General features: G+C 41.4%; 1 protein-coding gene across 2 annotated transcripts in view; it reads right to left on the bottom strand.

The window, feature by feature from the left end:
* Positions 1-12,808, bottom strand: part of LOC139924026 (guanine nucleotide exchange factor VAV3-like) — a 43,939-nt gene that overhangs the window by 16,710 nt on the left and 14,421 nt on the right. For both annotated transcript variants that reach the window (XM_071914945.2, XM_078287637.1), the window contains exons 11-20: positions 10,875-10,943; positions 10,183-10,269; positions 9,472-9,557; positions 8,497-8,629; positions 5,910-6,019; positions 4,414-4,515; positions 3,693-3,784; positions 3,015-3,037; positions 2,157-2,190; positions 129-259 (exon numbers count right to left, since the gene is read on the bottom strand). In XM_071914945.2, the coding sequence (XP_071771046.1) occupies positions 129-259; positions 2,157-2,190; positions 3,015-3,037; positions 3,693-3,784; positions 4,414-4,515; positions 5,910-6,019; positions 8,497-8,629; positions 9,472-9,557; positions 10,183-10,269; positions 10,875-10,943 (867 nt within the window). The remainder of the gene's footprint in view (positions 1-128; positions 260-2,156; positions 2,191-3,014; positions 3,038-3,692; positions 3,785-4,413; positions 4,516-5,909; positions 6,020-8,496; positions 8,630-9,471; positions 9,558-10,182; positions 10,270-10,874; positions 10,944-12,808) is intronic.

Here is a 12,808-nt window from a genome sequence, read left to right as displayed (position 1 = left end):
AACGAACGCGGCGAAGACATTGCGTGCGCCAAACCAACCGGCAAGCCCTAACATGTTATTTTTTCATGGAGTCACAGATGTTGAGATAAAATGAGGACGGGCTCGCGGTGAGGCTGAGTGACACGCACCTGCCACCAGGAGCAGTGCAGGTCGGCGCACATCAGTTCGATGACATCCCCCGCATGAATGCTCAGCGGGGGCCCACACTGGGGACAGGGGATGCCACAGTAGTCTCTGATCACCAGCATCCTGGGTAAACCTAGCAGACAGGGAACACACACACATTTACATTGACATTTTTGACATTTAGCTGACACTTTTATCCAGAGGAACATACAGCAGCGCAACAGTAGAACAAGCTTGAATGCCCTGATCACCAGGGATCCCTAATTTAGTACAAATTAATGCCACGGACCCCCATTTGATGAGATTTTCGTCTCTCCGAGCCAAATCTGAGAATATTTTTCTTGCTAGATATGATTTTGTCCAGAATCCCATGACTATCTTTATTGTAGGTAGAGAGATAACAGTGAAAATATGATCAAAATAACCATTATTCTACATTCTCTAATTGTTTGGTGAAGTGTAACAATTCATCAATTTGCTGGGGACCCCCTGGAACCCCCTCAAGGACCCCTGGTGGTCCCCAGACCCCACGTTGAGAACCACGGACCTAGACAATAGAAATATTCAAACGTTCCTGTGTTCCTGCGTGACAGACACATTTTGCAAAGCTGATGACATAAGGAAGAGAGCAGCATTGTTAATGTTAAAGAGCAGGCTTTCTCCTAGACGATGGTATTGGCAGAACTAACATTGTAACATTGTCTTCTATGGTTCAGTGGGTAGAGCATGGCACTAATGCTGTCAGGTCTACGGAGGCCACCGATGCTAGAAATGTATGCACTTATAGGCACTTTGCATAAAAGTGTAAAATGGTATACATGATCTTAACTGATTATAACCAAACAGCACTATATGCAGTCAAACCACAGATGATGGTTTACCGGTAACATTTACTCCGTCTTTTTTACTCCTTATCCTATTACTGCTACGGTTTGTATTATATGTGCTCATCATGTGTGCAAGGTAAAACTCTTTTACTGCAGTTGCCATAAAGGTTTCAGCACTATTCACTGTGTTTAACATGTAGAGGTAGGAGTTTCTACGATATTCTGATTGAGGTCTAAACCCAGGTTTAAATGGCACTCTCCCTAAAGCGGCAATTTGCCATCGCAAGACACTCGTCTCTGCCTTTGATTCCTGTACAGTGCGGCTCCAGTCTTTGGTGTGGCAGACGAACACAGCCACAAGCATCCGGCTAAGGCTAAGACTAAAGACCCCTGCCAACTAAAAAGACACAGCCACTTACTCTCTCCAGACTCACACATCTAGCCCCCTCAGACACATCTCCCTTCCAGCCACGGCTCCCCTGCAAACCAGCCCGAGGAAACTATTAGCTGACGGTGACCTCAGATGACTGAAATATCACACATCCGTGTTTTTAATAAGAACAATAAGCACAACCGTCTTTCTCATAAAGCCCCTTATGGAAATTGATTTATCACAAAGGCACAGCTCAGCGGTTGAGGCCGAGGCATATAGACAGCTGGAAGTGCTTTTCTGCCGGCATTTCTGCCGCCGTGGTTCTCATAACGATTCCACCCACTCCAATTCATCTCAATGCCGTTCTGGGTTTAAGCTTCACAGCATGTGCTGAGAAAAGGGTTTTTTTTTTGTGCTTTGGTTAAGGATTCTTTCCACATCCTCTTATTAGATGGCTCTTCTTACTCAAATATATTTGTCAAGACAAATCTGTGTGTTCATTGCCTCCTTGGGTAGCCGACCGTGTGTGAGCATAGGAGGCATTCACGTCAATGCACTTCTCAGAAACATCTTTAGGGGTTTTATGTGGAAAAAGTAAGTCGAGGAATATTAGATCAAAACACTTAAAGGGAGGTATGATAATATCTTTTTAGTTTTAGCTTTTAACCATCATCATCCAAGTCTCACACTGGCCTCTGACTAACCCTCCGCTTTTCATCCAGTCTGTTTTTCTGCTTTGTCATGGAGTCCAGATGAAAGTGGCCAGCTTAAGAAGTACATTGAAAGTCCTAAGCAGGCTCTCAAAAGTGGCATGGTCAAGCCATACTGACCTGGGTCTGCTTGTCTCCGTGTCATGGTACTCCTCTGTGGATGGAGAGAGGAAGTGAGAAAGAAAGAGAAAGAGAGAGAGAAAGTGAGAGAAAACAAGAATAATGGAGAGAAAGAGAGACAGCGATAGAGAGAGGGGTTATTGCTACTCCCTGTGCAGTATCAGCCTGACCTGAGGAATGAGTCACACTGTGCATACAGTCATCTGTGGATGTGATGCACTCTTTGACTTGTGGTCTAACCATTTTAAAAGTGAAAGAAAGAACAACAGAATAAAGTGCAGCTGAAGAGTTCTGTTCAAAAATGCTATATATCCATTTTGGAAGAAAAAAAAACAATCCAGTACCTGAAGTTTGTCATTCAATATCTCTAAAATATGGTGGATCCAGTCTGTAAAAGTGTTATCTTTTTGTCAGCTGAAGACTTAAATGACCAAAATCCATTGGGGTGCCATAATGTGTTTCTCATTTTGTGTCAGTTTGTAGGATTACATGTCACAAATGGTGGATATAGGGATATTTGGAAAGCAAACTTCAATCTCTTGCATTTGTAAAGGCACAGCAAGCATATAAACTTGTCACCAGCATGGCCGAGTCATGACATGAACTCAAACATGGGATTAAAGAATGCTCTAATTCTTCTAAAGATGCAAAAAGTCATGTGGAAGGACAATATTACAAAAAAATCCTTTTATCTATGCTTGTCCATGATCTGTGTGTGTGCATTTGTGAGTGCATGTGTGCTTGGGTGTGTATCATGTCCAAGCAAACAGCATCTGAGTTGCTATGCTATGCTATGCTAATGCTAATTACAGCAGCTTTGCTCTCCAAGTCAAAGACGAGGATCAGTATAGGTCTTACCTGGGGCCTCGGCATGGCAGAATCTGCAATCAGGTGGGAGACAGACACAGTGAGAGGAATGCGATATCAGTGTGCGGTGGCTTCCTGACATACAACCTCAACTGTCAACCTCTGCTGGCCCTCATCACGCCTCAGAATGCATAAAGACCACGGTGCTTCTGTTCAGAAGGCCTGTCACACCGCGCTGCCTTTAGCTGTCTATGTAGTCAGAGAGGGTAATGTACCTGAACTACAGCGCCAGACCGGTGACACAAAGCTAAAGCTTGACACAAGAGTAAGCAGTAACAATCGCTGAATAACTAGGGATATAATAGACCTTCTTTTTATACAGCTATTACAAATCTGAGAAGTCTAGAAAGAGACATGCTGGGACATAAGGTACATGTACAATTTACCATATCAACAGAGAATGTCTGTCTCAGAAACTGATTCAGAAAAGCATTATATCTAGGAACTTGCTTTGGCGTTAAAGACATTGAATATAAGCGTGAGTCAAGAAATCAATTAAGTTATATAAAAAGTTACGTTTTCAAAAATCTTAGAAGTCGCAGATGAAGCGTTCTACAGCACACTTACAATTTCCAATATCAAGAGAGAATGCCTGTCACACTAAGCAAAGTCAGTTTGAAAACCTCATGGAGAAGTGAAAGACAGAATGAAACCAGGCCTCCATCTCACCTGTTCTCCCACAGACTCCCAGCCGACCCAGGCATTCCTTATGGGCCCCCAGGCCACATTTGAGACAGAGATAGCCCTGGTTAAAGATGCCCCTGGACACAAGGAAACACGGGACATATTTCATCTACAACAGCCTCCTTGAGAGAGGTGCCTTGCCTTTTCGAATTTTCAGGCTTTTGTCACATCAGCGAAAAAAACAAAAGTTTGAAACATGAAATGTCTTTCAGCTTTCCAAAAAAATAAAACTGGTAATGCCAGTTGCAGAGCTACCTAGAAGCTAGTGGTACCTATTTGTTACAATAAATGCTAACAATCCTAACAAACCATTTTCAGTTAAGAGCTGAACTGAGGAGCTGAATGCAAAAACTTTTCCTTTCCTTAAAGTGCCTGAAGAAAAGTGACTGAAGTCTGAAATTCAAAATGCCAAGGTGTTCCTTTCACACAAACTGAAAAGGTTAAAAAAAAAAAAAAAAAAAAGTATTTTCTTGGCAACAGAAACAAAACTATCAGTGCAATAAGACATGATGATCTACCAGTCTACCAGAATAACAAGTGCAGTTACATGCACATTCTATCTCAGGTGTTGGATTGAGTGAAATCCTGCATAAAAGCAAACGCACCTGACAACACTTTTGCCCTAGTGAGACTTCATCATGTCTACGAATCTATTTAAACACAGGCGGGTGTTCTGAGTGAAAAGGTCATGACGCCTGAATCCTACCTGAGCAGGAGGTGACAGAAGCTACAGGACGTGATTCTTTCAAAGGTGTGCATCTTGAACTGGTGGGAGTTGTTGGTGGCATTGTCTGGTCGGATATTTGATCTGAGAGAGAGACAGATGGAGAGAGAATGAGGAAGTAAATGGTTGAATGAGATATGAATGAAGAGGGTATGGTGTGTGGTGTGTGTGCGTGTGTATGTGGTTGGGGTTAATTCTCTCAAGTGACTAATTTCAAAATACAAATCAAAACTGCAACTTGTGTTTTGTGTTCATTCTTAATCAAATGCAAGTGTTTGGTGTGTGTGAGTGTGTACGTCACGTGTATATGAGGACCACACAAATCGAATCTTGGTCTGTATGCGCTCAAATGTGATCGGGGAGATGTCCACAGCTGACCCTAAACGTCTGAAATAAGCGTCATTTTGGAGTGCGAACACAAAACTGTCCCTTTGTATGTAGCAGACCGCCCGGGGCCACTTCAACTGAGCGCTCCCACGATTGAGTCCTTCATCAAGAGCTCACATCCACTTTACAGGTACAATTTGCTGTCTCAATGGACCCCCTCTGGTGTCATTTCCCAGTACACAGAGGTGCGCATTGCTGTTATCAGACACAAACCATGTAATTTCAAAAGGGGAGAAAATAATGTGTATTTCTTCACTAACATCCATATCTTTTTTTTTTAATTACACAAGGGGCTTTGAACAGGTTTCAAGGCCCCAGAGGTCACAGAACTCACGCAACTTATAAATGACTATGCAAACTTTAAGTTTAAGTTAGAGAAAGAAAAACACTGAAATTGTGGTTGCATGGTTTTTCTCTACGTCAGCAGCAACAACCACACTATTTTGTTTTGCCATATCAAGTATAAACCAGCACACTATGAGAACTGAAAATGAATTGAGGAAGGCAATAGCAGGTAGTCAGCATGCATATCAAAAACGTGTACAGAGTTTTGTATTCATAGATAGCCGTCCCCCAAAACAAAATCATTTGTTCAGTCAATCAAAAAGTGTGGTGCCAAAACAATGCTGTATTCTCCAGTATTAACATAACAAACAATGCACACTGGATATCTGCCTGTGAAAACCTCCTACTGTTGCAAAATAATACAAAAGATACTTCCACAAAACACTGATTTGAGGAGCAACTCAAACATAAAACTGAAACAGTGGAAAGTGAACTCTTCATAGTTTTGCAGATCTTTGGAACCACTTATGTTTTGTTTGTGTGTGACTTTACGTGCATGTGCATGTGTGTGTGTTATCTCACTGTTGTCAGCAGTGTGTGCTTGGTTACAGTTAAGACCTGATCAAACAATGCATATGAAAGAGTCAACACCTCTCTCGGCCTTGGAAAAACACACATGCAAAAAAGACACACACAGACACACACACGCATACACACACAGTGTTTCTCCTGTTTTTCTGGTCTTTTCTGTTGCTCTCATAACAAAGCCACCTGGCAGTGGTCAGTTCATGTCTTCTTCTACTTACATGGCCATCTCAAACTGATCCAGCCATTTCTTCTTCAGCTCTTTGGTCTTAAAGAAGAGCTCGAAGCCGGTGTGCCCCTGCTGATGAGTCAGGTAGAACCCGTAGCACCACTGTGAAGGTCAAAAGGAAGACAAGAATCAAACTGGACATATGGTCATGTACATACATTTGCATATTTATGTGTATTCATATGGAAACAGCTATTAATTAATTTATACTGTAACTATTTTTGTTGTTATAGATTGTACAATAATGTTCATTGTTGGTTTTTTTTACCTAGCCAATATGTTCAATGAATGGTGGCCTTGGATGCAAATGCATTTTCAAGAGATCTGACAGCGAGGTATAATCAGATCTGATCTAATATTTAGATAATATTTCTAACAGTAGCAGATGGATAACGCCCAATTAAGACCAACAGCGACGAACAGCGGCAAAACGATGAAATTCAATTAATTTGTTGGGGCTGGAAATCTCCAAAGTGGCAAAGAATCCGGATGTGTGCCACAGTCCTCCACTCCAAAAAGTACTTACAGAATTACATTCACATTCACATTCACATTCACCTGTCACATTATCATGTGACAGGTAATTCTGTCCGTGTTCATGTTTCCATTAATATTTTACATTGTACAAAGAAAAGAGAGCATGGCTGTGCAGGGATTTGTTGTTGTTACACACAAATCATGGAGCTCGCATCTATTTCACTCCATGCGTCCAGACAGCAGACCTCAACGGCCAATCCGTTACATGTTGGTCTGAATCAGGCTTAAAGAAAGAAAAACCAGAGAAGAAACATGGATGCCCGCAAGATTTAATTTGCCCAAATGTAAAATACCGTTCCCCATGCCGTTATGCCAATGATATTTGGCAGTGTTAGCTAGCTAGTTAGCATATAAACATACAAACAGCATCCACATGCACAACCATCCATGTCATGTTATAAAGGTTTATTTCCCTACTTTTGAGAGGAGCTGCTACTTGATCCCTTTGACTTCCAGCAATTGAGCTAAGCTAACCGTTCCCATACCTTCAAACTGCACACAGAGACATAAAAGAGGCATTCACGAGTTCGTCTGACTTTGGGCGAGTAGGAAAAATAGCCGAAATCCCCCAAAATCAAACTATCCCTTTAAGGATAGGAGTGTTTTTCCATCAGTTTCCCTAACCTCTAGTCTACCGCCACCCCAAACTGGTGCAGCTTGCTCTGTCATATCTAATAACAGAAGAGTGATAGGGTTTCCTGGTCACTGATTGGCCAGTTCTACACGGTCCTGTATTAAATCATTGATGACTGGGTGGGTGCTCAACGGCACCACATACACACTCTGAAGTTTCATTTAGCACAAAATGATATATAGCCATAAGCAGCCTTGGAGGACCGCACACATTCATCACCTGATATTAGCATCTCTGGCCTTTGGTGTGTGTGTGTGTGTGTGTGTGTGTGTGTGTGTCTGTCTGTGTGTATGACGTAGTGTGTTAAAGTGGGTGTGGGTATGTTTACGGTATCTCTGTGTCTGTGAATGTCTGTATGGTCGTGTCTCTGTGTTTGTGTGTTGGAGATAGTTTGTTTCTAAGTGTGTGTTTGTGTGTGTGCGTGTGTGTCTGTGAATACACGTGTGTGTGTATTGTATGTGTCTGTGTCTTTGTGTCCAGAATATGATCTACTGGGCTCCGATAAATGAGGAGATGGACCAGATATGAAAAAAAAAAAAAAAAAAGGTAATGATGGGTCCAAACATGGTCGGCAGATTTACACTGTTTGTGCCATTACAAGTTCAGGGCAAGATCATTAATTCAAAATCATGTTAGCGCCGACCATGAGTCATGACACATACACACACACACACACACACATACACACAGAGGCCTAGACACAAAGAATACGTCATGATAATACACCCAACAAGACACATATATCACACGCAAACACACACAAAACACATCACGATCAAACACACACACACTATAACGCACACATACACATTATGATTGCGCAATAACGTAAACGAGGATGATAATGGAGTCCCTTTGATAAAAAACCACAGAACCATCCCACCCTGGCATGCTGTCAGCTTCACATTAGCAATCAGCAGTGGAGTGAGAAGACACCATCTGTGGGCATACATCAACAAGACATCAACAAGTCCCCTCCACTACAATACTGTCTGTGAACGTTCCCACAGGGCAAAAAATAGCTACTGTACACAGTGTGTGCAGTGACAAAAGAGGGCCTTGTGGGCTTTGAAATCCAAACAGGATTTTCCAGACAGAGTGACAAAGAACATTGACCTCGCCTCAGAAAATGAAGGAATATGACATCATTCTGAATTGCTTTCATTAGGCACGGTAAATTTATTTTATCAGTATAAGCCGCAGTCAAAGGGATGTCGAATTGCAACATTTAAATACTGTTGTTTATCGATATGAAGAGCAAACGGTAGGATACACACGCACGATCAAAAGAGGTTTTATATGCAAGATCCATTTTATTGCAACGCGCAAAAAGTGCAACACGGAGAGCGGTCTTTCATCTGTTTATGGATATGAACAGAAATATATTATGTTCCCGCAGCCAACTGACCTTTTTTCCCTCTCTGTCAGATGTGGGGTTGTTGGTGATCTTGAAGTAGTTGAGGTCAAGCATGTCCTTCATCTCGTAGTTGTCTCCTCGTCTCTTGCAAACAATGACAGCCACGTCAAATAAAAAGATGTGTCTGCAACAAGGAAAAATGGTTTCAAAAAATGAATTATTACTATATCATTATTATGGGAAATTAATTTACAGAGAATAATGTAACCTTTATTTATTCAGGGAAGGTTGCTGTGGACAAATGCTCTTTTTCAGCACCACCCTGCTTATTATTCATACTTTTGTGCACTTTTATTCATAGTATTCTGTTACATCACCACACGGCCATCTTGGTAGAAAAATAACAGGTGATTGTAATAAATGAACAGGTGATTGTAATCAGATGACAGCCAATGAGCTGTGTTTATGGTAAAGCACCATATTGGTAGGAAATGCATGTGACATCATGGGAATACTATGAATACAGAGGAATTGGGGGTTAAATGCCTTGCTCAAAGGCACGTAACCACTGTTGAGGGAGGAGGATTATTCATTCACTTTCCTCTCCCAGATTTTTCCAGCTGGTCTTGGCGTCTTTTTGGTGACAAATCTGCTTCTCTAACCTTCCAGCCCACTGAAAAGGTGCACAGGCCTGATTCATCACACAAGCTGTCATTCACCCCTCATTATTATGAGCACTGTAGCTTATCTGTAGCTTAAAACAACCAGGGACTCATTTATCTTCACTGCAATCAGATTGCTTAATTACACATGAAATGATGTAGCCTCTTATGTCGAGACAAGCTCTTTTATTTTGCACTAATGACTACCGTTTTATTTGAGCTATTGACTCCTTTTCTGGTCTTGATGTTGGTTTACAGTTATATTTTTTTTTATTATGTGTTTTTGTTATTGTGTGTTTTTACTGCAAAACCTGACAGCAATCCAAATTTCCCTTACGGGACAATAAACTTAAACTAGAACAACCTGTCTTGTTTCCTCTTGTCAATGTTGGAGACCATGCGCACCTCCCCATCTCCTTTTGGCCTGCCGTAGCTGATCAGAGGCTGGTTCTGAAACAAAAATATAGGGGAGTGCAGGGTTACAATGAATAGCATTCATGCATCCACTCAGCAACTCAATTTTGGAATCGAAAGTCTAATTTATACTGAGTGTACAAAATACTAGGAACACATTCCCTGCATTGAGCTGCAACATCTTTTGCACAATCTATGCCTCAATTGTCTCAAGACTTAAAACTTGTCTCCTCGCCTTTAGCTACAGGTGCCCATCATGCCTGGAGCGGATTTAAAAGAGGAAATCAATTTGGGATCATTGCTCTCACGTGGATTCACCTGGCCCGTCTAATTCACACAAGAAGCAAGACAAAATGTACAAAATGAACAAATGTACGTATAGACAAATGCACAAAATGTACAAATGCATAATGATCCCTGACAGTTAAGAACAATGATTAAGGTTTACCAGGTGAAATCAGTAAGGTATGTTAGCTTTCACCGTAACGTAGGTGACTGAGTTGTATTCAGTGTTGCTGGTTCCCCTATATTGTTGGATGAAGCTCCACATTCAAAGCTGACAATTCATTCAAAGGAAACAACATGTGTTCCCAGTATTTTGTGCTGTCACACAGCGGACAGTAATGGTCTTTGATAGTTAAAGACAAGGACTTTGGTTTACCAGGTTTTCGATAGACCTCTGGTATTGGTCAATCTCCCTTAGAGTCTCATTGTCTCTCTTCACCTCGTTGACATACTGGGCCAGGTCCTGGGCGACACACACACACACACACACACACATACACATATTTTGTTTGGTTAGATGATTTTGGAGGGTTTGAAATGTCAGAAGATATGGTACACATTCATTTATAAAGCCTAGGAAAAACACCAACAGTCTTTGTATGATACTTAATTCGTAAAGGAGTATGTTGTATGCATGTTGTACACATATGTAGCGTGATGTGGATGTGTGTAGAGTGTCCTGTGTGCCTGTATGAGCTGAGCACCTGAAGAGCGCGGCACATAAATAATATAAATCAATCAGTCACACATACACAAACACAGAAACAGTTCTTCCCTACGTTTTCTATGACAAGTCCTCAAATCAACTGCTTATCAAAGCCAGGCTGCCTTCAGGACTGGAAGAGTGAAGGGGGCACTCAGCGCTGACTAATGTCATGTAAATGTAATGTTTTATCGCTTCTTACCCATTTGGAGCGGTGAAACATGAATGATTTACGATTTCTTTATCCAATAACCGTTGACAGAGCGGCAGAGAGTCTTTTGAATGATCAGCTAAAGCGGCCCGCTATTGGTAACAAGCTGAAATCACAATGATTACCGACCATTTACCACAAGCACCGCACTTACTTTCATGGCGTCGAGTGCCATCTTCAAATTGCTCTTGTCGGCAGCATCGTGAGTGTGTTTGACTAGCTCCTGTTAGAGGAGGACAGCAGAGAAATCATGAATTAGAATGGCGCACAAAACACACACACAGATTTACATACACACACACGTTTAGCATCAGTTGGATGTCTAATTGGATAACTTATTTCATATTGAAGATTAAATTAAAGCAAATGATGTGAAAGAGGGCTTCCACCAGGCAGATTCCATGAGAGAAAGCTTTCTATTATACTCTACTAATGAGAAGACAGCCCATTTGATTAGATCGAAATCTAATCAAAGGGCAGTGAAATGTATTTTATGGTATGGATCCAGACAAATGTGTGCTTTTTTAATACCATAATCACCATCTTTTAATACAATGAAAAATAGCTATAGTCAGACAGAGAGACAGACAGACAGATAGATATTTCTTTTTCTTCAGATGTTTCAGAGAATACAATCCACATGGAGGAGGGGAAGCATGTGTGAACTCATTTGTTTGTATCCTAAGGTCATGAAGTTTTCATAAAGTTGTATTGTAAAAAAAATATTGTCAAATATCATTATGCTTTCAGAAATAAGAAAGAATATGATATTTTGACCACATCGCCCAGCCTCACACCTACAGGAATGTCAAACTATTTTACCTGATGATTAATCAAGACTTGGAAATGATGGTGGGGAGTGTAACCTACACAGGAGGCATCAATCTGTTGCTGGGCCAAATAGTGAAATCTGTTCAGGGTCTCCTGAGGAATACTGCTGTTCCGTGACCGTCAAAACACCAGCCAAACATCAAATGAAGCCTTGAGATGAATAACCGCATACTAGTCCATTTTGAATCTTTTGGACAACAACTACACTTACATAACATAACACATGCCAGTTGGTAGACACTTCTATCCAAAGTGTCTACAGTAACATCATACATTTTTAGCATTTCTTGTAACTTGCACCTGATTCTGTGCAAGTCTGATTCTAGCCTGATTCTGCTTGGTAATAACACTTGCTATGAATACTATGTATGCTATGTAATCTATACTATGTGGAAGTATATCATAAAGATTTCTTCACAATTAGAGATAGGAAGACTGTATATCTGCCTAATACAAAAGGTATGTAGAGTGAGTTTAGGTGGGTTTACCCTCTATTACCTCTCTGATAACATTACATTATGAAAAGATTAACAGTGGTTACTTCCAATCAGTGTGTGGATGAGGTGAGAGCTGAAATGCGGCTTCCCCGCTGCGCACTGTCCCCTCCCACCTCATTTCCCCTTTATCAAGCCCTCTTCCCTTCCTTCCCTTTACCCCCATCCAAAGTCTCTCCTCAGGGGGTCGCTGAGAACAGCCAGGGTCACCATCCATTACCATGGAGGCCTTAACCCCCCACAACCAATTAAAGCAGCTCTCTACTCGCTGTCCCCATCTAGCCCTGCCAGCTACATCCTGACCTCTGATTCATATTAACCAGAGGAGAAGGTGTCACACAGTTATCAGGCGCCAATGAAATTGGGGTGATTTGGCAAGGCTGCGTGGCTGGTTTCTATAGGAGGCATGAGTGTGTGGCTGGCTGCTCTCCACGGGACTGCTCTGCAAAAACCCATCTTTAAAAAAATGAATCTTTAAATCTTATTTTTTCTCTAATCGAAAAATCTGTCGGTGGGATGTGATAATTTCACTTGGAAATCAAGATTTTTTTAAATTAGGTGACCCTCTTGAGATAAATGATCTGCCTTGTTTGAGGAAAATTCTTGATCCAAGTTGAGATGTATTGAGAAAAAGTGAAACTACTTCTCTCCATCGGCAGATTACTTTACTTGCTTTGGAAGAGGTAAGGTGTTAAGACTAAATACGAGACTTAAATGACTTGTCAGAATGGATATTTCTTGCAGTCTGGAGCTGCATCTGAGG

Source organism: Centroberyx gerrardi, chromosome 13, assembly GCF_048128805.1.
Source record: "Centroberyx gerrardi isolate f3 chromosome 13, fCenGer3.hap1.cur.20231027, whole genome shotgun sequence".
Classification (NCBI taxonomy): domain Eukaryota; kingdom Metazoa; phylum Chordata; class Actinopteri; order Beryciformes; family Berycidae; genus Centroberyx; species Centroberyx gerrardi.
The sequence above is the reverse complement of the archived record's forward strand: the minus strand, read 5'-3'. Positions and strand labels throughout refer to the sequence as shown.